This window comes from Pantherophis guttatus, chromosome 4, assembly GCF_059756535.1.
Source record: "Pantherophis guttatus breed Tessera chromosome 4, ASM5975653v1, whole genome shotgun sequence".
Lineage (NCBI taxonomy): Eukaryota > Metazoa > Chordata > Lepidosauria > Squamata > Colubridae > Pantherophis > Pantherophis guttatus.
The window spans coordinates 844,587-869,020 of record NC_142066.1 but is presented as its reverse complement, the minus strand read 5'-3'; the positions used below and the strand labels follow the sequence as shown (position 1 = coordinate 869,020).

The 24,434-nt window shown below is 52.2% G+C and overlaps 3 protein-coding genes across 10 annotated transcripts in view; 2 read left to right on the top strand and 1 right to left on the bottom strand.

Moving 5' to 3' along the window:
- Positions 1 to 1,933: 1,933 nt before the first annotated feature.
- Positions 1,934 to 4,493, top strand: PPP1R35 (protein phosphatase 1 regulatory subunit 35). 2 transcript variants are annotated; one of them, XM_087893774.1, is made up of 4 exons: positions 1,934 to 2,420; positions 2,546 to 2,795; positions 3,427 to 3,557; positions 3,672 to 3,934. In XM_087893774.1, the coding sequence occupies exons 1-4, from the start codon at positions 1,983 to 1,985 to the stop codon at positions 3,843 to 3,845; spliced, it is 993 nt and encodes a 330-aa protein (XP_087749900.1). In that variant the 5' UTR covers positions 1,934 to 1,982; the 3' UTR covers positions 3,846 to 3,934. The 2 variants fall into 2 exon arrangements, with proteins under 2 accessions (XP_087749900.1, XP_034292488.2); XM_034436597.3 differs by having other exon boundaries at positions 1,939 to 2,420; positions 2,549 to 2,795; positions 3,672 to 4,493.
- MEPCE (methylphosphate capping enzyme) lies at positions 4,421 to 11,900 on the bottom strand. The gene is made up of 4 exons (XM_034436598.3): positions 10,053 to 11,900; positions 6,136 to 6,354; positions 5,854 to 5,980; positions 4,421 to 5,357 (listed from the first exon to the last, which is right to left on the bottom strand). The coding sequence occupies exons 1-4, from the start codon at positions 11,541 to 11,543 to the stop codon at positions 5,305 to 5,307; spliced, it is 1,890 nt and encodes a 629-aa protein (XP_034292489.2). The 5' UTR covers positions 11,544 to 11,900; the 3' UTR covers positions 4,421 to 5,304.
- A 780-nt stretch (positions 11,901 to 12,680) lies between these two features.
- The window catches only part of ZCWPW1 (zinc finger CW-type and PWWP domain containing 1), a 28,319-nt gene continuing 16,565 nt past the window's right edge, over positions 12,681 to 24,434 (top strand). For 3 of the 7 annotated variants that reach the window (XR_015734179.1, XM_034436601.3, XM_087893773.1), the window contains exons 1-5: positions 13,346 to 13,550; positions 17,444 to 17,505; positions 19,984 to 20,204; positions 21,108 to 21,186; positions 22,167 to 22,224. Coding sequence is in view for 6 of the 7 variants with exons in the window: in XM_034436601.3 (XP_034292492.2) it covers positions 17,481 to 17,505; positions 19,984 to 20,204; positions 21,108 to 21,186; positions 22,167 to 22,224 (383 nt within the window). In the remaining variant the exon portion in view is untranslated. Of the gene's footprint in view, positions 12,876 to 13,344; positions 13,551 to 17,443; positions 17,506 to 19,983; positions 20,205 to 21,107; positions 21,187 to 22,166; positions 22,225 to 24,434 lie in introns of those variants that run through there. The other 4 variants (XM_060684736.2, XM_034436602.2, XM_087893770.1 and 1 more) reach the window with 4 other exon arrangements.

Below are 24,434 nucleotides of genomic sequence, written 5' to 3'. Positions count from 1 at the left end.
AGGCACCGTCGGGGGAAGCTCTGACTTGCGCCCGGACGGCCGCTCGTTGCGCGCCAGCGGAATCCGCGCCGGACGGGCGCTGTTGGCTTTGGCAGCGGCTGAAAGCGCCCAGGCTCGCCTCTGCCAGGATGGTGGAGGGGGGGGGGCGTCTGCTCTTCCCAACTTCCACAAAGGGGGGACCTCGTCGGGAGGATGAGCTGCGGGGGGGGGGGGGGGGCGAAGGGAAGGCAGTCGGCGTGACATCATTCAGGATCCCTGTTGCGTCTGGATGGCGCTGCTCAACTTGAATTCCCAGAATCCCCCCCCCGACAGCAAACTTTGCATTAAGCCCTGGGGAGGGTCGGGCTGCACGTTTTGCAGAGGAGACCCCGGCCCCCGCCGGTACGTCCTGTCGTGTCGATGTCTCGCGGGTTGGTGGGTGGGTGGGGGTCTCTGCAAATTGCGCGCGCGGCCAGACTGGCGAAGAACTGAGCCTCTGGAGCGCTGAGCACCCCCCCTCCCCGCAGATAACCCCCCCTCCCGGTGCCACCCAAGCGCCCCCCTCCTCACCGCCGCTCAACTTTCCTTGGCTTTGAGAAGGGTGGGTGGGTTTCATTTCCCAGAATCCCCCTGCCAGCAACTCTTGCATTTTGCTCTGGGGTGGAGGGTGGAGGAGGGAGGGTACCCTCTGCCCCACCCTGCCGATAAGGAGGATTTCCCCCACCCACCCACCCATCCACCCCGCTTTGATGCACGGAGACCCCCGCCAGTTCGTCTTTTCGTGTCAAAGCCTCGCGGGTGGGTGGGGGATGTACTCTGCAACTCGCGAAGAACTGAGCCGCGGGAGCTCTTAGCCGCCCCCACCCCCACGCAGAGAGCCCCCGGTCCCACCCAAGCGCCCCCCCCGCCGCTCCCCTTTGATCCCGCTTTCCGCTGCAGTTGGCGAAGAACAATTAAGCGCGCAGACGAAGCCTTGGCAGCGGCGGAGGCATTTCCTCCCCTGGGGAGGGAAATGGGGGGGGAGAGAAGACCTCCTCCAGCAGCCCCGAAAGAATAGACTGCATGGCAGCCGGGCACGCAGGACCCCTCCTCCACCCACCCCCACCCACCCATCCACCCGTGCACGAGAGGCGTCCTGTGCAAAGGGAGCTTCCTCGCCTTCGGCATCCTTTCACATTGCCGGCTGGGGATGATGGGAGGTGCCGAGGGGAGGGGTCTGCGTGGGGATTCCCCGCTCGGATCTTGGCAGAGCGATTTTTTTTTCCTTCCCTGGCTCCTTCCAGGGACCAGGAACCGTGCACGGTCTGCATCGGGGGGGGGCACCCCAGCCTTATCCAACCTGGAGTCCCATGCTCCACAACCAGCACGGGGGGAGCCTCCCAGGGAGCTCACGAGAAAGCGGCCCGGGCCCCTGTTGCCTTTGCATGGCTTCCTCTTCAACGGAGCCTTTTTTAAAATCAGAGTTTCTCACACTTGGCGCCTTGAAAAGAGAGCGGACTTCAATTCCCAGAATTCAACCCAGGAGTGGCTGGATGGGGATTTCTGGGAATTGAAGTCGCCAAACTTAAAAGACGCGGCGTTCAATTTGGGGCAATCTCGCTTTCTAAATGCGCTGATAGAAATATAACATAATATACATAATATCATTTATGCATACATATATTTATATCTATATCAATAGATATTTGTACCAGCGCATTTACAAAACCGCGCCTACTGCGCAAGTGCGGCTCTTTTGCCCAGCCTCCGTGACGTATCCGGAAAACTCCCTCTGGCCCGCCTCTGCCGTGACGTCATTACGGCGTTCAGCGTCGCGTCCATAAAAGACGTCCCTTTCCTTGATGCCGCTCTAGGATTTGACGTCTCTGTAGCGGAAGCGCGCTCTTTGCCTCTCTCTCTCTCTCTCTCTCTCTCCTTCGTGGAAAGAACTCTTTCTGGGCTTCGCGACTCTATGGCCTCCCCAGCTTTTGAATAGGGCCCTTTCAGGTCGGCCGCCATCTTGGATGGGAAAGCGAGTCTTTGGAGGCGGCAAAGAGAAGCGGAGGAGCGCGGCGGAGGAGAGGGGAGGGGAGGGGAAGGGGGAGCCTGGAAACTGCCGGCGGCAGCGGCTGAGGGGGAGCCTGGAAACCGGCCGCCCGGGGAAAGCCAGGCTGCGGGCGGTTTGCAGGGCTTTGCGGGACTACAGCACCCATCAGCCGCGGCCGGCGCCGGGATCCCTGCAGCCGAGGGCCCGCCTAGGTCTCGCCATGGCCGGCGCGCTTCCCGCGGGGCCCCGGGAGAGCCTCCCTTGCGCGGCGCCCACCCCGCGGCCGCCCCCGTCGCCCTGCTGCAGCCCGGACCCCGCCGTGGCGCTCACCCCGGAGCGGAGCGGGGCGGCCAGGGGGGCAGGAGGCGGCGGCATCCTCCGGAGGGAAGAGCAGGAGAAGCCGCCCCCCAGACACGTAAGGAGGGACCCCTCCTCCCTTTCCCCGAGCCTCTGCCCCGCGCAGGGGGTGGGCTGGATGGCCTCGAGGGACCCTCCCAAGCCGAGGATGCTCCCCTTTGCTCTCCCCCCACCCCACCCCAGCAGGTCCGCTTTCGGATGGCAGAGCAGGAGGCGGCGGCGCCGAGGAAGGAGCCCCGGGGAGCCCCTGCCAGAAGCCGCTCCCCTCCCGCCCCCAACCAGCTGGGGGCTCCGCTGCCCCACAGCAGCCTGGCCCTGGGGGCGGAGGTGCGGGCCACGCGCCAGCAGGCCTTCGACGCCCGGCAGGCGGCGGAGCAACTGGTGCAGCGCTCCTTCGTGGCTCGCTGCGCCGCCGAAGCTCGCGTGGGCGAGGGTGAGTGGGGGAACCCAAGGGAAATGGGGGGGGGGTTCCTGCAGGGCCTTTTCCGTGGGGGCCCCAATGCAGAAGGGAAATTTTCCCGTGGGGGGTGGGGTCCAGGCGAGGACTGGCTTTGGGGGCTCAGTAGGGCTGTGAGGACGGCAGCAGCCCCCACTGACTGGGTGGCGGTGGCGGTGAGACTCTCATTCCCATAATGCCCAGCCACTGGGCGCTCTGGGAGTTGCAGTCTGGGAAGCCGATTACAAGCAGTCCTCTATTTACGACCACCGTTGAGCCCCCAAATTTACACTAAGCAAGACATGTTAACCAGATTTTGCCGTTTTACAACCTTTCTCGCCACGGTTGTTAAGTGAATCTCTGCAGTTGAGTCAGCCCCAGGGTTGTTAATGGAGTCTGGCTTCCCCGATTCACTTTGTGAGATCACATGACGGGTCGCAAGTTTGAGTTGGTTGCCAAGCGGTCTGGATTTTGATCCCGTGTCCAAGGGGAGGCTGCGATGGCCGCCAGGGTGCAAAATGACTTTTTCCAGTGCCTTTGTAACTTTGGTCGCTAAACGAAGCGTTGTACCTCGAGGACCGCCTGTCTGGGTCCCATGGGGTCCATCTCAGGCTCTCTGCTTTTCCAGGGCTGAACATCCCCCGGGAGCAGCAGCTCTACCGGGGCCTCATCAGCCTGCAGGTGCCAGCCGACGAAGTGCTCAGCTCCGCCGTGCAGGGCAGGCTTGCCCTCGTCCAGTACCAGCCCGGAGACAGAAAGGTGGGCCGGGGGTCCCAGGGAGGGAGCAGAGGGTCCCCCAGGGGAGGGGCTTTCCCCGCCATCCACCAGGTGAAGGTGGGCTCAGCTAAACTTTCCCTGCCTTTGTTGTTGCAGGAGGCGGCTGGGGAAGGGCCCGACCTGATGGCCTTTTATAGGCCCCGGGAGCTGTTCACGGAGACCCCCTTCCTGGAGGTGGGGGGGCTTCCCCCCCTGAAGCTCCAGGCCCAGAGGCGCCACCCGGCCACCACCTTCCTCATGTACCGGAAGCTGCAGCAGTGGGCCAGCTGAGGGGGGCCCCCAATGTGGCTCTTTACGCACAAGCACACAGACACAATCACACCCTGCGACCTCCTGTACATAAAACTCTTGAGCTGCCAGCGGATGGTGTGGTTTTTTTTTTTGCTTCGCTGCCGGAAGGATGAACACCCAAGTAGTGCAAGGGAGTCCCTGACTTACGACCACAATGGAGCCCCATGTTCCCGTTGCTAAAGCAGGCCCTTTAGTTTTGCCCCATTTCCCAACCTTTCCAGCCACAGTGAAGCCAATTGCTGCAGTTATGTGAGTCAGCCGGTCGTTCAGCGAGTCCGGATTTTCCCAGCTTGTCAGAAGGTTGCCAAAGGGAATCACATGACACACACACACACACCCCAAGGATGCTGCGACCGTCATAACTCTGAGTCGGAGGCCAAGCGTCTGAACTTCCATCAGGTGGCCACAGGGATGCTGCAAGGGTCCTAAGTGTGAGAAGCGGTTGTGGGTCCTTTGAACGGCCACTAAATGAACTGCAGGCAGGGGGCAGGTTTGCTGTTCAGGCAGAGCCCCTTGCAACTCCCCCCCCCTCCAGAGATTGGCACAGCAGCGGGTAATAATCTGTAGGTTTTATTTTTATATATATAATCAACTTTTTTTAAAAGATAAAACTCCGTTCAAACAAGATCACTTTAGTACTACAGATGGTTTCTTTTGGGGGGGGGCTCTTCTTGGCCCTCCGAAAGGTTGGGAGGAGGGGGCCTTCTCACTGGGAGGGGCGAGGGGGTTGCAGCCAGTTATGTCCTCCTCCTTCCCCCATTGCCCAAAAAAAAAAGGGGGGGGACCTCACAGAGATCAGCTGAGCCCCCTGGAGACGGCCTCCTTCCCGATGAAGCCCACCCCCTTCCAGGCAGGAGGTGGGTTATGTGGTCCTTAGGAAGCAGGCGAGGCACAGCAGACACGAAAAACTTCCATCCGCTTCCATGTTGAGGGGTGGGGGTGGGGGGAAAAGACCCCCCCCTTTGTCCTCCCAGGGTTTGAATGAGCAGAGCCTGTTATGACCCCCCCACCCCACCCCGAGATACCAAGCCTGGGTAGATCCTTTCTGCCTTGGAGGGGTGAAAGCAGCTCTGTGAGCTCCCAGGAGACGAGGCCCAATCCTGGGCAGGGCTGCCTTGCTTCTGCCTCAACCTCCCCACGCGTCCTGCACCCCATCGGAGGCTGTGCTGCAGGAGGGTCCCAGAAGAACTGTGCTGCCCCTCCCACCCCCGTTTCTCAGGGGGGGGGCTCTTGCCGAGGCCAGGCACCTCCGAAATCCATCGCCCGCTTGTACCTGGCCGGCCCTTCTGCCTTTAGAGGACGCCAACATTCATCGGTGGGGGGCAGTGGGGGGGGGTGCTAGCCCGGCCGCCTCCAGCCCTGGAGAAGCAGCCGTGGCACATCAAGAAAAGAGGAGGGGGCAGCCCGGGAGGCACCCGAGGTCTGGCGAGGAGGCTCCTCAATGCGTTCCGAGGTGGCCCTTGCGGAAGAGATAGATGGGGCGCTGGAATCCTGGGGGAGAAAGAGCCGGGGGGGGGGGAGACGTTAGGGGCTTGTGTCCTGGTCAATCATCATCCTGGCCTTCCTCGTTGCTTCTATTCAGGACCCTGATGGTCTCAAGGGGCCCAGGAAGCCTCTCCCAAGGGGGCAGCTGGGGCCAGGGAGGCCCCAGGGGGCTTCTGAAGTCAGCAAGAGCTCTCTGGCCATGTTGGGGGGGGGGGAAGGGCCTGATGTACTTGGGCCAAGAGAGATCCCGGCTCCAAAGTCTTTTCCCCTCGAACTTGGCTCCCCGGTGCCCACCCAGCACCTGCCCATCAACACTGCTGCCTCTGGCCGGTCCAGCCAAGACGCTGCCACCCAGGAAGGGCGTGGCTGCTGGCACCTCTGGGTGGCAATTCTGGAGGAGCCCAGCCCACGAAGGGCCTCCAAACGCCCCACACAATGCCATTTTATTTGAGGGGTGGGTGGCTTTGGCGTATCCCCCGCCCGCCCACCTCCACCCAATCACCTTTTGATGTGTTTCTGGGCATGGCCACCAACTCGTAGCTGGAGAAGCCCACTTCGGAGGAGGTCAGGTAGGAAGGGAACTGCTCAGGCTTCAGCTTAATCCGTTGGTAGTGCCTGGATATTGTTTCCTGGGGGGGAGAGAAGGGGGGGGGATTTGCACCAGCAAGGAAGACGCCCCCTGCCCACTTCTGCAGGTGCCCCACAGTGGCAGACACGGGGCAAGAGGCAGCCCGCCCAGACTCTGACCCCGGCACGTGTAAAAGGCCCTCCCTCCGTCGCTCACCGTCAGGTTCTTCCTCTTCTTGTAGGAGGACCAGGCCTGGGGCTCCAGGATGAAGACCCCGCCGGGCCGCAGGTGGCGGTAGCTGCGCTTGAAGAGGCGCTTCAGCCCCTCGTCGCCCCAGTTGAGCTGCACCCACTTAGTGACGCTGAGGCAGAGGATCACGTCGTACTCCGGCTTCTGAGCTTCCAGCAGCTCATCCCGGTCCAGGACGTAGTTGCCCTGCCAAGGAAGCCGGACGGTTGGTCTGCTGCTGGACGTGGGCTGGGCTCCAGCTGACCCACGGGGAGAGGCTCTGCCCCACAGGCCGCAGCCCCTCTCCTCCACCCCCCCCCCCACCCAACGACTCTTCAGCGTCTCTGGGTGAGGCCGGGGCACTGAGCTCTTGCCCTCCCTGATGGCAACAGAGGCCGGCCGGCACACTGAGGGAATCCTGCTCACCCAGTGAGGGCACCAAAGGGGGGGAGGGACAGACTCTGGCTCAACCCTAAGAGAGCTAAGCAGGGATAACCCCCCCCAACCCCCCCAATGTGGGTTCTTGGGTCTTCATCCTGAGCGGGGCTGCGTCCCTCTAGGACAGAGGCCTCCAAGACTGGTGGACTTCCATTCCCAGAATCCCCTAGGCAGCTGGGGAATCCTGGGAGCTGAACTCCACAAGCCTTAAAGCTGCCAAGTTTGGAGACCTCCCCCCTCTTCTCTTGATGGGGAAGGGGCAGCGGTGGCCACCAAGGCCTTTGCCCAACTGCTGCACTCATCCCTGGATAGGGCACCCTGCGCTCGGCCCCTGGTAGCCGCCTCTCATCCGGATGACCGCCAAGCATTCTCTCTGAGGCTGCCCTTGAAGACTGCTCCGGAAGCTTCAGCAGCAGGGGCTCTCACGGGCATCCCCTCCCCCCCAACCCTTCTGCTTTGGGGGCTGCATCAGAGGCCATCAGGAGGCCTTGGGGCCCCACGGAAGTGCTGGTTATTATCTGTGGGGCCTTTCTGGGATGGGACTGGCCTCTCTCTCCCTCCAGTGGATTCTGCCCACCCTGCAAGGTCTGGCAGAGCCAGCATCAGGCCTCGGGCCCCTCCCCCCAGACAGACCGTCCTTGACTTTTGACAACTATTCTTGCCAGAAATCACTGCAGTTGTTAAAGCTAGTGAGACCGTTGTTAAGCGAACCCAGCTTCCCCGTTGACTTTGCTTGTCAGGTGCTGGCAAAAGGGCACCATGTGACTCCCAGGAGTCCCTGCGACAGTCCTGAGTGCCTGCCAGTTGCGGAGCGTCCGAATTTTGATCAGGTGACCATGGAGAGGCTGCAGCGGGGAAACCCTGTCCTAAGCCCCTTTCTTCAGGGCCACTGTAACTTCAAACGGTCACTAAGCAAACTTAAGTAAGCCGAGGACTCACCTCCTTTGGTCGGGATGCCTGTCTGTTGGGAGGGCGCTGACTCTGCCCTCCCCCAGAGGTGCGGCGTGGCCTGTGGGCTGAGCCATTTTTTCCCCCTTTTATACATGTCATTGTTTGCTGGCTTTCAGCTGCTTTCCACCTGCAGGCTACGGAGTGGACAGCCTCCAGGTGGTTTGTTCCCGGACGTCTCTTCACCAAACTAGGTAACATCTTCAGCAGGACTTTGAGTAAAAGTCACCCAAAGTCCTGCTGAAGATCTTTTCTAAGCTTGGTAAGGAAACATCTGGAAGCACAAAGGCAACAAGCCAGTGCCAGAATCTACCACCTGAGCTGTGAGATATTCTTCTCTCCTGCAGATGTCTCCCTTGAGGGACGCTCTCTCCCTGGGAGGGGAGGTCAGGGAGAGCTCACCCACCCACCCACCCACCCACCCACGGGGAGAATGCAGCTGCCCACCAGGGAGCCATGAACTAAGAGGGCCCCTGCTGAGGAAGCCCACCAAGACTGACAGGCCTTGGCCCTCCACGCACGGCCTTGAGAGACCGATTGGGGAAGGCGCCTCAAGGGAGGAGGGAGACGTCTTTGCAACCTTGAAGCCAGCCCAGCTGCAAGGGCTCCAGCTGTGCTCCCACTCCCCCTCACTGGCCAGTCTGCAACTCTCAGCCTTGGGCTGCAGAGCCAGGAAGCCCAGCACAGAGGGAGGGAGGGAGGGAGGGGGAGATCAGCCGCACCAAAAGGAAAGGGCAGAAGGGGCCAAGTCTTCCCTAAGCACAACAGGCCAGCCACAAGGATCAGGCCACACTCAGGCCTGAGGCTTGGCAGGGCCATGAGCCAGCATCGAAGGGGTCATCCTAAGGCTCATTATGAGACCAGAGGGCTCCCAGGGGCTTTCTCCCCCACCCCACCCCCCAAGGGCTGCCCTTCTCTGCCCTCTGCCTTTATGCTCACAGGGTAGAAGGGGGGGGGGCTCAGCCCCTGTAGGTAGCCCAGACTCCCACCTACAAGGTAGCACAAGGTTGCTTGTGCTGAGAAGGCCCACGATACAGGTCATCCCCCACTTACTTCATTTAGTGACTGTTCAACGTTACAACGGCACTGAAAAAAGTGACTCAGGACCGCTTTTCATACTTGCAACCGTTGCGGCATCCCCGTGATTAAAATTCAGGCGCATGGCAACCGACTCCTATTTATGACGGTTGCGGTGCCCCCGGGGCCACGCGATCCGCTTTTGCGACCTTCTGACAGGCCAAGTCAAGCCGGATTCACTTACCACGTTACTAACTCCACAAGTGCAGTGATGCACTTCACCATTTGGCAAGAAAAGTCATAAAATGGGGCAAAATTGAAGAAATGTTTCACTTGGCAACATGAATTTTGGGCTCCATTGTGCTGGGAGGATTACCTGTAACAGAATCCTGTAAATCTGACTGGACTGTGCTCCTCTCCCTTTCTTAAATGTTCAGTGAATTATGATTTGGGTGTTAAAACATGTCAGCCCCACCCCAGTAAACGGTTCCTGCCTATCTGGCTCATCTTCAGGTTCTGATCCAGGCCAGCAGAGGTCCAAAGACAAGGAAACCCCACAGCAGCTGGGGGTGGGGGTGGGGGTGTGGAGGAGAGCGCCTCTTCTGGGCTCAGGGCCGCTCTAAGGGTAAGCCAGCTGGGGGGGGGGAGCTTTAATCTCTCCCTCCCAACAGAATCTGCCTCTTTCCCAGAGCTGGTACTGAGTGTCCCTGGGGCCCCCTCCCCCCAATTTATGCAGGGAGCTCTAGGGGGCCCAATTCTGGGGGCTGGGCTCCCCTTCCAAATTTCTCCAAACCCTTCTTGGTCGACAGGAAGAAGTAGAATACAACACACTCACTGCCTTCGGACTGGAAAGAAGGAGACCTCCCCCTCTCCCCCCTTTCCCAAGCTTCATCCCCCCTCCCCAAATCCTCACAAGGCCTCTTCCCCAGCTGCTCAGCATCTCCCCCAGGCCTCGCTGCCCTGCAGATGCTGTTTTGGTGGTGGTGGTGTGGGGGGGAAATCTTTACAGCAGCCTCCCTTTCAGGCAGGATTTTTCTTCTTCCTCCCCCTGGCCATCAGAAGAGCCACCTGACCCTGTCGGTTATACCCTGTCGGTTATGGGAGGGTGCCACCAATTCCCTCCACTGACCCTTCTCCCTCCCAGCTCCTCCACCTCCAAGGCCCCCCTCTTTTCATGGACCAGGGAGAACCTGATCAGAGATGACCAAGGCCCCCCACCCTCGGCCACCCTTACTTCTTACACAGGGGAGTGCCTGCCGTAGAATGGGCGAGGGCCCCTCCACACACTGGGCAGCTGAAGGAGTTTTCAGTGGGGCAATGGGATCAAAGGGGAGGAGTCCAGCTAATTCATTTAGTAGCAGTCAAGAGTCCCCCCTGGAAAAGCACAGCTCTCCCACCTGTGCCACACAAAACCTGAGCGCCAGGGCTGCAGGGCAGGGGGCTGGAGCAGTGGCAGCCCAAAGGAATCCCACCTGGCCCAATGGGGGGGGGCTCTCACTCACCTTGACAAAGATCACATTGTTAGGGAAGACCGTTGCATCAACCCCGTCCTGGGGCACTGTGGGTGCAGCAATCGGACCCCGGCTGGCCGTGAGAGAGGCAGGAAAGGTTTTCTTGGCTGGGGGAACCCCTTCCCTCTCGCCGTGACTGTCCTGGGGCCGCTGCTGCTGCTGCTGTTCTTCCTGCATCTCCTCTGAGAGGTAGTGCCGGATATTCTGGCGGGCCGAATGAATTAGGGCCCCATCAATGTCCAGCCCCACCATTCGGGCCGGGCCCCACTTCTTGGCCAAACTCAAAGTCAGGTGGCCCACATTGCAGCCGATGTCCAGCACCTCTCGGCCTCGGAACCACTCGGGCTTCATGGCCCGCAGCCGAACGTCCTCGCAGTTGGGGTTGCGGTAGCCGTAGTACTTGCAGTAGTTGCCGTACTGGAACTTGTTGCGCGAGGCCCGGCGAGGCTGCGGCTGATTCATGGAGGCCACCTGGGGGTGACGGCTGCGGGGGGGCAGGCTCGGCCCCGGCTCGGGGCTGCTCCGTCCAAGCTGCTCGCCGGCCCCGTGCTGCCGGCTGCCCCCTTCGGATTTGCTACAAGTCCTGCGCCTTTTGCGGTGGTGGTGATGATGGTGGTGGTGGTGGTGGCGATTCCCGGCACTTACCGAAGAGGAAGAGGCGATGGAGGTGCTCCTGGAGGCCGGCTGGACTGGGGGCTGTTCCCCGCCCTCCGGCAGCAGGGGAGAGACCACCTCGTCCCTGCAGTTGATGGCGGTGTTGAGTTCGTAGGGCTGCGGGGTGGCCCCGTTGCAGGCCTTCTGGCAAGACCTGCAGGAGGAAGAGGAAGAGGAGGAAGGCGGGGCGGCGGCCGTGGGGAGGGCAACGGCGGCGGCAGCGGCGGGGGGCTTCCCGGCCCCCTCCGAGCCCCCCACGGCCCGCTGGTTCCCCCGGTGGCGGTGCCGCTTGCGCCCGGCCTTGAGCGGGGAGGCCAGCACCGGCGGGTCCTCCTGGGCGGCGTTGAGGCTGAGCGGGTCGGTGATGTCCTTGGGGATGAGGATCTCCACGGGGTCCCGCCCTTTGGCCGGCAGAGGCGACGACTTGGGGGTCTCGGCGTTGAGCGCCTGGTTCACCTCCTCGTCCAGGAGGCTGTTGAGGTTCAGCGGGTCGAAGATGTTGCCGCCCAGCAGGAACTCCGAGGGAAGCACCGGGTCGCACTCCGAGTTCACCCGGCGGCGCCGCTTGAAGGCCGGAGGCTTGAAGCCCCCGACGTGGCAGCTGTTGCGCCGCTTCCCTCCTCCGGCGCCGGCGCCCGGGGCCCTCGGGGGCGCCTGGAAGCCGTTGCGGGGCCGCTGGAGCTGCTCGGAGGCCGTCTCCTCACGGCGCTGGGGGTCTTCGGCTGCCGGCGGCCCCTCAGGCGCCTCGTCCTCGGCCGGGGCCTTCAGCAACGGGGGCGGCGGCGCCGGGACGAGGAAGGTCTCCTTGTCCGTGGCCATCTCGATCATGCCTGGCCGGGAGAACCGGCTGCGGGCCCGGCAAACCGCCGCCGCCGCGCTCGGTTCCTCGCGGCTGTAGCCGCCTCAGTCGGCGCTCCGCTCCGCCCCGCCCCGCCCCTCGACGGGCTGCTCCTCCTACGCCTGCGCCGTGCGGACGCGCGCTCGAGCGCCGCCCCGGCAGCCCCCGCGCGGCGCAGCCGCGGTGCTCCTCTCCCGCTCGCGTCAGAGCCCGGCGCGCACGCGCCGAGAGGTTCCCCGCCCGTCGCTCGCGACGCATGCGCGCGCGCCCCCCAACACCGCCGGAGGAAGAGCGCTTCGCGCCTACCGCTTTCCCGCGATGGCACGCTCCCCCTGCGACTGTGATTTATATACGCGAAGGGCGGGGCCGAAGGGAAACGCGCCCCCTTTTCGCAGCGTCGGCCAATCGGTGGTCGCCATCGTCGCCACACGCGTGGACGGGCAGCCAATAGGAATCTTCTCTACGGGGCGTTCAAGAAGCCACCTCCCCCTCTTGCTCCCGCCTCCTTTACCCCTTTTCGACCAGTAGGGGAAGTGGTGTACCGAGTCTTTAACCAATCAGCTGCCGAGATCGTTTTCTCGAAAGTGTGGGCGAGGGTCCTTGTTTGCTGAGGGCGGGGCGTATCACGTGCCCGTGACAGTGTTTCTTCGGTCCAAAGCTTACGTTCCGTCCAGGAAAATGTTTACTATTTTTATTAAGGGTGGTAATAATGAAAGAATAATTCTCAATTGTAGAATATAAAGGTGGCAGCAGGACCAACTAAGTCTCCTAAGGCTTCTAGTCCTCTTTGCGGGCGTTAATTTAAGTCTCCAAAGCGGATTCTCCACGTCTCTTAAGGAGAAACTTGCTTGTGGCTGCAGGGACGGAGGTTTGCATCGTAATCCCATGTAAACAACAGCAGCAGCAAAGGGCTCCCAATATGGGCAGTTGTGGGAGGATCACGTGACCTGGCTTCCCGAAGGAGAGAGCGCTTGCAAAGCCTCCTGGTACTTGTAGTTTCCCAGAGTCCAGGATATACACTCTGCACATGTGCGAAAGGCGACACCCCCCCCTTCCTGCCTTAAGCGCGTGCGTGTAATAAATCCGCCCCCTCCCCAATAGATTTAGGATTTTCGGGTTTTCTTCTTTGCATTGGCTGGGTGCACGCATTGGACTGCAAACCCCATTATCCACAGCCAACACCGCCTTTGCACTGGGCTGATCTGTGGAAGATGGGGAGCTGTAGTCGGAAACGCCCACAGCCATCCGCTCTCTCGCTACTTCCCGGTATGTTTTAGCGTGACTTGCACCCTCTTGCTCGCCTCCAGATACGCAACCACAACGTAAGTCGCTTCCGGGCGTTGGAGTGTCTCTGCAAGCCCAGATTTTGGAGATCGACGGGCTTGCTTGCTGCAAAGCAAGCTCGCCCCCTTTTTTGCAACGTATTGTATCAATCCAAGCTAAACGCCCCCCTTCCCCCCCCAACAGACCTCCTAACTGCCCTTTGTTATTCGGGATCTTTTGCAGCCCCAATTAGGCGCAGAGGCTGAACCTCTCGCCGTCCACCAAAGCTGTGCAGCTGTCTCAGTGGGCGAGTGATTGCAAACATCAGGCGGCCAACCGCCTTCCCGTAATGGAAAGAGGCTGCAAAAGGGCGGAATTTTCCTGAGCCACGGCGGCAAACTCGCAACTTGCACCGCGGACGGCGGCGGCGACAGCCGTTCTGATCCCCGATGTTCAGCCGGTCTCTTCTGCGCATGCGCGACGCGCGAGCCTGCGGCACAACAAGCGGGTCCCGGGCATTCCATGACTCAGTGCTAGAGTAGCGCGAGAGGGAACACGCCCCCTTCGAGGGCAGCGGAGACCCGGATGTGCGGAGGCCGCGTGCTGGGGAGCGCGCCTGCGCATTAGGGGCAGAAACGGGGGCGCGCGCTTCTCGCTTGCTGGGGTTGTGTTTTTTTTTTTTTTACCTCAGTTTACGCGCAAAGCAATTTTTTTTAAGTTTTTTAAAAACTGAGGTAATGTTGAGCTTTATTAAAGCAAACAAGGCGAAGTTTGTCCTTGTGGCACAAATGTGACACAAAAGGCCCGGTTCTGTCCACCCCGCGCTTTTTTTTTCTTTTTTTACCTCACGAAAAAAATGCTGAGGCGAGAAAAAGCATTGAGGTGCCAGGTTTGCTTTGTCATGGATACCACAGCCTCGAAAATCCACATTAAAATCCCCTCTGTGGCACAGGAGAGGGCTTTAATTCTTAAATTTCACAGCATTTCCTTTGCCGACAAAATGCCAGTAAAAGCAGTAGAAAAAAGGATGGGCATTCTGAGGCCCCACAGGCACTTTTTAAATCTCAAAATGAGCCTCCATGTCAAGATTCCTTGGGTTCAGCTGCAAATGTGGCTTTTTCTCGCTGGTGCTTTAACAAGGAGTCCCTGGCTATGTTTATATCATATATTTAATTTTTATCTATTTATTTCACCTCTGCGTGAGTTCTTCTCACCAAAATTTAGTCAGAAATTGAGCCAACAGAAAACTAGGAAGACGCAACCTTTTGTTCCAAGCTGAGAAAATGCTTCATCCTCAAAAAAGATCCATTTAGTCCTTTAGTAGCCCCAAGATAATCTCCCTTGATCCCCTTTTTTGTGAGAAGATCCCTCAGAGATCTTATGAGGAGAAAACTATTGGTAGAGATTGGAATGAGCAGGAGAAAATGGTAGCAAAAAAACCCAAAAAAGTTTGCCTTAAAAAAAATAAACTTTTCATCTGGATGGCTTCCTTAGTACCGGCTTAAGGTATCTGGTGTCCTGGGTTTAAATGATAAATATTCTACTTTGAAGGTTGTTTTTTTTTTAGGCAAACTTTTTCTGTTACCATTTTTGTCCTGCTCATTCCAATCTCTACCGATAGTTTTCCCCTCAAAAGATCTCTGAGGGATCTAGTGTGTTGTGCTGCGGGTCTCAATCCTCCTGCCCTATTTCATTTAAAAATCTACATGAAGCCATTGAGTGTGAGGGCATGGTATGATTTCAGACGTCATCAGTAAACAGATTTTTATTTATTTATCAGATTAATACTCTACCCATCTCACCTAAGAGACTGCAGTTTACAAAATAGGTGTTCCTCAACCTGCAACAGATCATTTAATGACAGTTCAAAGTTACAACGGCACTGAAAAAAGTGACTTATGATTATTTTTCATACTTATGAAGTGCTCCCATGATCATGTGATCAAAATTCAGCTGCTCTGTTGTTGTGGATTTAATAAGACAAACACAACTTTTGGGTCAATCAGAGACAAATTTATATATTGCGCAATAGGTTCAAGGCTCTGTACATGAAGCGTTGAACAAAGACAGAAATTAGGTACAATGGTTTTATACCCTTCTAGACAAAGGATTCTGTTAACTCAGCAATTCATATGGTCATATACATTTATCATTTTTAATTGACATTTCCTAATTACAGAGTTTCTTTGCAAAACAGTCATAATTCTTTTTGTAGATTACTGAAGCATAGATTCAAATATCTTCTGACGATAGACAACTTTTAACTCATGTGGATCCCCTTGACCTAACCAACCTTTAAGCTGTATGTCATTAGAATGTTCCTTTCTTCTGACAACTTAGAGGCCTCCTAGAGGAACCAAAAGGATTTTGGCTGAGTTTGTACTTTTTCCAACCGGATGCATTGCTTTTTAGAATAGAGTGAATAGAAAGTTATCCAGTGGTCATCTATCAGAGCCCGCTTCATTACATTACTGTGACTGGTTCGTATTTATGATGATTGCAGTGTCCCCAATGTCACGGGATCCCATTTTGCACCCTTCTGATGAACAAAGTCAATGGGGAAGCCAGATTCACTTAACCGGGTTACTAACTGAAGTGATTCACCTAATAACAAAGGCAAAGGTCATAAAATGGGGTAAAACTCATTTAACAAATGTCTCACCTAACAACATAAATTTTGGGCTCAATCGTAGTCATAAATCAAGGACTATCTGTAAAAATATACAGTACTACCCTAACCCTATAAAAACCATTGTTAACAAGATAAAAACAGAATGAAGAACGAGATTGAAATGAAGATGTTAAAAGAGGTGGAAAGAGTGCCTTTCAAATCTAGGATTATGCTATGATCCATAGAAAGAGCTGATCTGAAATTTAGGGGTCCTTCTCGATTCTTAACTCCAAGGAGTTAGAATTTCTAAGCCAATCTGACTGTATAACTGTTATCCATCTCTTCTAAACGAATCTTAACCTATGGGAGTATGAAGGATCAGATGATGGAATGTATGTACAGATGAGGACCTGGGAATCAGAGGAAGGGTCATATGTGGAGACAGGACCCAGGTGTGGATGTCATGGACATGAGAGTGAGGAATATGAATTCTGATAAAACATTTTGTCTTCATTTCTTTGCCTTACAACAAGAGCTTTGCTCCTTCCTGTCTTCTCTCTTTATTTGGAGAGGGGTCGTGGGGGAGTGGGGGTGCTGCCTCAGACAAAGATTTAAAAGTGCTTTTATTCTTCTCTGCAGAAGAAGGCGGGGGAGTGGGGGTTCTGCCTTGAGACAAAACTGTTCTTTTATTCTGCTCTGTAATAGGAAGGTGGGGGCTGCACAGCCGTAGCGAAGCAAAAGCTAGTACCTTACCTGTTAGAAAACCACTAGCCAGGATATTAGGAACAAAAATAGTTTGCTGATAAGAAAAACCACATAGTTGGCACACTTTGCAAGATACCTGTGACCTGGGGTGAAAAACAGGTGACGTGACATTTAGCTATTTAGCATAATAAGCATAAAGGTTTAGGGGGCTGAAATCCAAATAACCAATATTATCTGTTATGCATGCATTATTAGGGGAAGGACAAAGGGTTAGATGTGATCATCCTCTGATTATAAAAATTGCTGTAAGATTGTGATCGGGGCCCTTGGTTAGCGTTCAAACCAGGGTCCTTATATCTAGATATCAAAATTATAATTATATAAGTATAATTTTGTATCACACCTTGTGTTGGGTAACTCATCGGCTTCGACACCAAGCAAAAGCCCAGTTTTGGGGACAACAGGTATTTTCTTTCAAAGGAAATGTTTTAAAAATCGTCCTTTGAAAGAACAGTATAGAAAACTGTACATTTTTTTTATTAAACTCCGTCACTGTCAGAATCTGATGGCTTTTGCTTGGTTGTTCTTGTTTTCTGCTTGGATGATCTTAATGCCTTATGGGGCACTAAACCATGGCATCAACCAATAGGGCACTTGCAATATCTTTTTTCTGATGTATCCCCTTCCTCTCTTGTCTAGTTTGTGATTGAGACAGGCTTAAGCTGACCTTATTTATGCTAGTGTTGAAGTATTATTTTTTCCCCTTATTCTGATATCGCAAAAGGGCAGCTTCAGTGTGTTAAAATCTGTTCCAATTGATCATCCCTTACCTACTAGGAAAGTTGGGAGGGCAGTGATGGGAAATGGGCAGGAGGAAGACTAGGCGGGGCGGGGATTTGGACTAGATGACTCACAAGGTCCCTTCCAATTCTGTTATTCTGAGGATTGGAAATGGAGACATGAAATTTAAGGCTGACAGGAATCGCCACATTCAGCTCCTAAAACAACCTTCTACTTTTCCAATATGTTCATCAGTCTGTCACAGTTCTCTGTCGCTGCAGATGTGACACACTTGGAGATGTACCACCATATGGTGAAGAGACGATGTTTATTACATAATTAAATCTAGATATTACATAATTAAATCTAGATATAGTGTAGTATGCATAGAGTGAAAGAAAGGAAAATCTGGGGGAATGTCCCCATGTGTTCAGATAGTGGGATGGCAGGTTCCTTTTTTTAAAAAAGTGGCAAAAATAACAGGCACTTGGCCTTTTCTCCCTGTTCCTCCTCTTATTTTTCATAAAACAGAACGTAAAGCAAAATCTCCAAGGCAGGTGGATGAACAATGACAAGCCGAAGCAAAAAGAACGGTAAGCGATGATCAGTCTGTGCTCCGTTCTTTATTTATTAAAGTAATTATTTTGAGATGAATGGACTTATTGTGTCGCCGGAGGTCTGTGATGGGCTTTCCATTACTTCTGCCAATACACGTTTTTGCATGTTTGCATTTTTTTTTTACTATTTCTAAAACTTTTATTAGTTTTAGGAACTTATGCACATGCATTACACTTTATGCCTCGATACTCCTGGGACAAGCCTTGCACAGCATCTCTCTCCATAGTCGTGCAATATTGGTAGTCCTGTATTGACTTATCATCTAGTGACCGAAGTTACAACGGCAGTGAAAAAAGTGACTTAAAACCATTTTTCACACTTGCAACCATTGCAGCATCCCTGTGGTCATGTGATTGAAATCTGGATACTTGGCAACTGGCATGTACTTATGACAGTTGCAGAGTCCCGGGGTCACATGATTTCCTTTTGCGACCTTCTGACCAACAATGTCCATGGGGAAGCCAAATTAACTTCACAACGTTACCAGCTTAACATCTGAAGCGATTCACCTAACAATGGTGGCAAGAAAACTCATAAAACGGGGCAAAATTCACTTAAGAACCATCTTTCTTAGCAATAGACAAGTTGGTCTCAATTGTGGTCGTAAATTGAAGATTACCTGTATAGTTTTTCATGTTATTCAACATGTGTGTGTGTCTGCTTATTCCATCCCTGCTTCGGCAGCATTAGCTGCTAGGGTGATGCTTGTTTTCATGCCGCTCAGGTCAATCACCACGATGCGAATTTGTTCTGTGCTTGTTCTCTAAGGCTGGTCCACAGCTTCTCCTTCGCCCTTCTGTGAGATCAGAACTGGACTTCTTGGTCACGTGCTCCAGTATCCCTCTGACCTTGCAGAAGTAATCAGGGTGGATCTTATTCATTGCTGATTACCACCCTCTGCAACAGCCCATGGCCTTGACAGCTGGCTGGGTTGTTTTCAAACACAGGTTTAGCTCTTTCTAGGTTAGCACGATCTTCTTCCTAATACAAGGAGTCCTCGGCTTACAACAGTTCATTTAGTGACCGTTCAAAGTTATCACGGCACTGAAAAAAGTTTTTCACATTTAATTTTTTTTTTCACATTTACGACCCTTGCACCATCCCCATGGTCACATGATCAAAATTCAGATGCTTGGTAACTGATTCACATTTATGACCACTGCAGTGTCTCTTTTGCGACCTTCTGATCAGCAAAGTTAACAGGGAAGCCAAATTCACTTCACAACCAGGTTACTAAATTATCAACTGCAGTGATTCACTTAACAACAACGGCAAGAAAGGTTGTAAAATGGGGCAAAACATAAATGACTTACTTAACAAAGGAAATGTTGGACTCAATTGTGGTTGTATGTCAAGGACTACCTATAGCTAACAGGCAAGGAAGAGCACTGGGCAAGCTCCTTCCCCCTTCACTCATACACGCTTACCATGTGCTGGAAGACCCACCAACCTCTTCCTTTACATCCCACCGTAAGGACGAAAGCTCAGCATTATATGCCACTGTGGAATAGGGGCCAGCAAATTGATGCCAGTGTGCTTTTCAGAAGGCTCAGCTCAAGAGCCCAATTCCTGCCTCAATTCAGTCTGAGAAATAAGGGAGCCTGAAGAGGCATTCCTCAACTTACAATCACAATTCAACCCAACTTTTCCACTGCTAAGCGAGACAGTTGTTAAGTGAGTTTTGCCCCCATTGTATGACCTTTCTTGCCACAGTTGCTAAGTGAATCACTGCAGTTTTTAAGTGAGTAACAGTTGTTAAGTGAATCTGGCTTCCCTGTTGACTTTGCTTATCAGAAAGCCGCAAAAGGGGATCACATGACCACCACCCCCGGGATACTGCGACTGTCATAAGTACGAGTCAGTTGCCAAGTGTCTGAATTTTGATCACGTGACCCTGGGTATGCTGCAACAGTCATAACTGTGAAAAGTAGTCATAAGTCACTTTTTTCAGTGCCGTAACTTTGAAAAATCACTAAATGAACTTTTTTGTAAGTCAAGGACTACCTGTATGTATGCCCCCTCATCTTACCCTGTGTGTATTCTGGAAATTGGGGAAAGGGAAAACAGCTAGTATCTTTTCAATTTCTAGATAAAAGTCAGAGCCTTAAGCAAAGAATAAAACTTTGCAAATTTCTCTTCTTTCGAAAACAAAAAACAAGAGTTGTTCCCAGAGTTTCTACTGAAAATGGACATTTGTCTCTTACTACAGTCTCCAAATGAAATAAAAGGAGGTGTCAGGTTATAGACCAAAATAACAATAACAATATTTTAGTTTCTTTAAAGTAACCCTTGGTGGATTGTACTCTGTGTGTTAGCATTGAATCTTCCTTCCTTCCTTCCTTCCTTCCTTCCTTCCTTCCTTCCTTCCTTCCTTCCTTCCTTCCTTCCTTCCTTCCTTCTTGCATTGTATTATTTATACACCACTAATGAAAATGTGATTTCTCTTGTTTCAGAATTCAACAAAATGTCCAAAAAAGCCTTTGCTCCTCCTGTAGTGAAGTCTTACCGTACACCCTTTGGAAAAGGTGAATTGGAGCTTCACGGCAAACCAAAAGATGGAATTACCGTCAAATCCGTGACTATCTCACCAGTGCAAAGTAAAAGACAGAAAGGGAGCATGTCTAACGTAGAAAAGAAATCTGAGTGCAAGAAGAATTTGGAAATGATTGAGAATGTAGGTGGGATAGTAGATTTCGTTTCCTTGAGTGAGATTCCCATGCCAGAGTTTCAGCTCAGGAAAAATTGGAGTCCTGGACTTTCATATCTCCAGTCTCTCCTCGAAAAATTAGGATGGGCAATTAATATTTCAATTTTCTTTTTTCTCTGTATTTGATTTATATATAAGCTTTAGTTGGAAAATCATGGGACAGTTTACAAAGGCAAAACAATGTAGAATTACACCCTGTAAAATCACAGAACAGAACGCAACACAAAGGATTGATACTAAAATTCCTGACACCCGTTAAATTTTTTTCTCTTTTTTGGTACAACCTATATTGTGATTATAAATTAATTACTTTTGTCTGCGGGAGCTCTCTGGAGCACCTCAGAAACGTTTCCTAGATGTTTTATTTTCTTATAGATGAAGATTGGGAAATGCAGAGTGTACAGTCAATAGAAACTTTCCCTTTACTGAAGTTAAATCACTTTAATATATTTAGATTTTTTTCTCTTTTTTTTGTGGAAGGAATGGGATAGAAATTCATCTATAAAATATTCAATACTTTCTAGATCAAAACCAAATACTATTTTGACACTTTTAAAGGACTAGCAAATATATTTAATATAAGTCTAGGATCATGGAAGCTGAACTCCAATGCATCTGGAAGGCATGAGCTGGGGAGGCTTGTTTAAAAATGTCAAGGCCAAAGATCAGCAGTTTTAATTGTGTTGGAAAACTTACAAGGCAATTCCAGAGCTGGGACACACCAGATAAGTGTCTGAGCTGTATTTTAAATCCAGAGAAGATTCTGAGCTAAAAATTAAAAAAATAACCCCCACTCTGGTGCTAGCCAGTTTTTATATTTATCATATGCTATGCAGTTACTTCCACCCATCTCTTTTCATCTTTTCATAGGAAAAGGGGTTTCTCACTGATGCACAATTTGAGGAGATTGTCCAAAGTATACTTCAAAAGTCTCCCCAGGAATGCACGGGTATGTTGAAAGTGAGGAGAGAGAGAAAGAGAGAGAGAGAGAAAGAGAGAACTTGCCTCCAGAAGTTGTGAAGTCTCCAACACTGGAAGTTACTAAGAAGAGATTGGCTAACCATTTGTCTGAAATGGTATATAGGGTTTCCTGCCTGAGCTGGGATTGGACTAGAAGACCTCCAAGGTCCCTTCCAAATCAGTTATTCTATTCTACAAATTAAAAAGCAACTGCTCTTAACATAAAGATGAAAATTCCTTATCTATCCGGTTCCACTGAATTTGTCAAGATGAGAAGATACAGATTTTGCCTATTGCAACTTGCCAAGTGCTGTTTTAAGCATTGTGGTTACCCCTCAGTCGTGCTATAGCTATTAGTTTTCTAATACAGGCAGTCCTCAACTTAACAACGGTACGTTTAGTGACCAAAATTACAACGGCACTGAAAAAATTGACTAATGACCGTTTTTCACACTTACGACCATTGTAGCATCCCATGGTCATGGGATTAAAATTCGGACACTTGGCAACTGACTCATATTTACGACAGTTGCAGTGTCCCGGGGTCACATGATCCCCTTTTGCAACCTTCTGACAAGCAACGTCAAGGGGGAAACCGGATTCATTTTACAGCCGTGTAACTTAACAACTGAAGCGATTCACCTAACAATGGTGGCAAGAAAGCTCATAAAACGGGGCAAAATTCACTTAACAACTGCCTCAGCCACGGAAATTTTGGGCTCAATTGTAGTTGTAAACCGAGGACTACCTGTACTGCACTTACATGCTTTTTACTAGAGAAATGCATTGTGCAGAGCCCAATAAATGACAGTAACTAAAACAAAGCAGTCACTCAACGTAATATTAAGCATTCAAATCAAACAAGTTCCGCCTAATACTTTTCCCCCTGTTGAAGCTACACTTATTTTTAATCTTTGAGACTTGGCTCCCAGTCAGAGCTTTATAAAGCTGTTTCCTTCTCGTTCCTAGAAAATCTTCAGGAGAGGCTGGTTCCAGCAGAGTCTGCTGAAGGTCAGCGTTCAAAAAGGTGAGTAACACACATCACTTTTATAAGCAAAGTGAAATTCCCCTGGACGGAAGCGCAGCTTCCTGTGTCTTCATGCCCACGTGGTTTTCTTGGCAATAAAGCCGAAATTGTTCTATTGGCTTCTTTCTGGGGATTTTATTTTCCCTACTAGCTCATCCTACAGCCCCGGGAACTTCCTTGTGGTTTCGCATCCAAGTACAGTAACAAGCCCTCGGCAGCTTTTCAAGATCAGCCAAGGTCGACTACAGTACCGCCATCTGCTGTAGAACTGATTTTGGAATATATTATTTTGACTCAAAACAAAACCCCCCCCAAAAACCCTTCCTTTTACTCAAACATTCTGAATGTGGGTGGGGGAAAAGCTACTTCTGAGCTCCGGATGTTGTCAATCTGCATTTAACTGCTGCAGAATATAACAAAGCGTGAAAGTAGCAGAATCAAGTAGAACAGCAGCAGAACCAAAGCGATGGATCTTTCTTGTCCTCCTGTCTCTTGCCCTGGTGATCTGAAAGCTCCAGAAATGTTGCTATCATCATCATCTCCTTTTAACAACCCCATAAACCCATGCGGGGTGGAGTCTGGGCAACTCAATAGAGCTGAATGTTTACTGGCCGGATGCCCTTCCTGTTGCCAATGCGGAGTTATATTCAGCAAATATATTCTCAGTATGCCCAGAGAGCGAGAAATATCTGCTGCTATCTAGAATCAAACTCACAGCCTCCTGATATTGAGGCCAGAGCTCCACTTCTAGGCCACTGCACCCCTCAAATGTTGCTATGAGAATAAGGAAACAGAAAACGTGGTGCCATCTGCACTAAACACTGCAGTAACATTCAAAAGGTACCGAATTTCACACGATATAAGAAGAAATTGGACTGTCTCCTGCTTGGGCAGGTGGTTGGACTAGAAGACCTCCAAGGTCCCTTCCAACTCTGTTCTTCCATATCAGAAGCTGATAATTTGATTAAAAGTGGTTTAAAAGGGCAGAAAACGGTCTCCTTTGGCAGAGAGAGAAGAAAAATGAAGGAAGCAAAAATGAATTGGGGGTAGAAGGCTGTTCCATCCTGAGTTTGTTATTCTGGCTTAATAAATCACAGGCCTCCTCAGGCATTTTGCTCTCACACGAGCCTTTCCCAACTTGCTCAAGCCACAGGGACATCCCCACCAAGTATTTTCACACAAGGAATGAAAGAACCTCCCCCCCCCCACACCTTATTTTAGCTATTTGTGACTGTTTTTCACAGAGGGACAAAATTTAGAAGGAAACTCTTAGCATATTATTTTTCATTCGTGCTTACAAATGTGGAGAAGAAGAAGCTTCAGCTCTGAGGAAGCCCCAACAGCCTCCCTGATCTCTAACTCAGTGGCCCCCAACCTTTTGGGCACTAGGGACCGGTTCTGTGGAGAGAGGTTTTTCCATGGACCAAACATGTGGTTTCGCCTGCTGCCTGCATCCTACGGATGGGGCTTCACTTGCTTGCATGGCTCGGTTGCTGGCATGCCACGGACTGGTCCTGATCCATAGACCGGGTGGTAGTGGTTGGGGACCCCTGACCTCTAGCCCATCACTAGTAACACTTAGGAAAGCAACACAGTGGCTTGTGGATGGGTGCGCATCATCTTGTGGCCCAATGGTGGCGCCCAAGTACACACAATGCAGGTGGCAGACTTGAGCAGCTGATGGTTTGCAGCCTAGCAGCCGGTCCTGGACAATGGGAAAGAAATTCCGATAACGGGCAATCGCTGTTTCTTAGTTTTGAATGGGAAAAGGATAGCCAGAAGGGGGTTCTTAACCTTTGCTACGCGTATGATTAAACTCAGTTGGGATTGCAGGTAACTATCATAAAATGAGATTCAAAATGCTGGTAAAACAAGTCGGGGGAATATTTCAATTCAAATCAGAATAGAGTTGGAAGGGACCTTGGAGGTCTTCTAGTCCAACCCCTGATCAAGCAGGAGACCCTATATCATTTCAGACAAATGGTCTCCTTAAAAACCTCCAGTGATGAAGCACCCACAACTTCTGGAGGGAAGCTGTTCCACTGGTTAATTGTTCTCCCTGTCACGAAATTTCTCCTTAATTCCTGATTGCTTCTCTCCTTGTTTCTTATCTTATCCTCTGGAACTCTGGAGAATAGGTTGATCCCCTCTTCTTTGTGGCAGCCTAGGCCTGGGGATCCCCCCACCATGTTGGAATAAGTTAAAATGGG

Excerpts from the sequence above, each read along its gene's own strand:
- PPP1R35 (XM_087893774.1), top strand. The coding sequence starts at position 1,983 with ATGGGAAAGCGAGTCTTTGGAGGCGGCAAAGAGAAGCGGAGGAGCGCG. Across the intron at positions 2,421-2,545 it reads AGAAGCCGCCCCCCAGACAC|CAGGTCCGCTTTCGGATGGC; the intron begins GTAAGGAGGGAC and ends ACCCCACCCCAG. Across the intron at positions 3,558-3,671 it reads ACCAGCCCGGAGACAGAAAG|GAGGCGGCTGGGGAAGGGCC; the intron begins GTGGGCCGGGGG and ends TTGTTGTTGCAG.
- MEPCE (XM_034436598.3), bottom strand. The coding sequence starts at position 11,543 with ATGATCGAGATGGCCACGGACAAGGAGACCTTCCTCGTCCCGGCGCCG. Across the intron at positions 6,355-10,052 it reads ACAATGTGATCTTTGTCAAG|GGCAACTACGTCCTGGACCG; the intron begins GTGAGTGAGAGC and ends CTTCCTTGGCAG. Across the intron at positions 5,981-6,135 it reads AGAAGAGGAAGAACCTGACG|GAAACAATATCCAGGCACTA; the intron begins GTGAGCGACGGA and ends TCTCCCCCCCAG.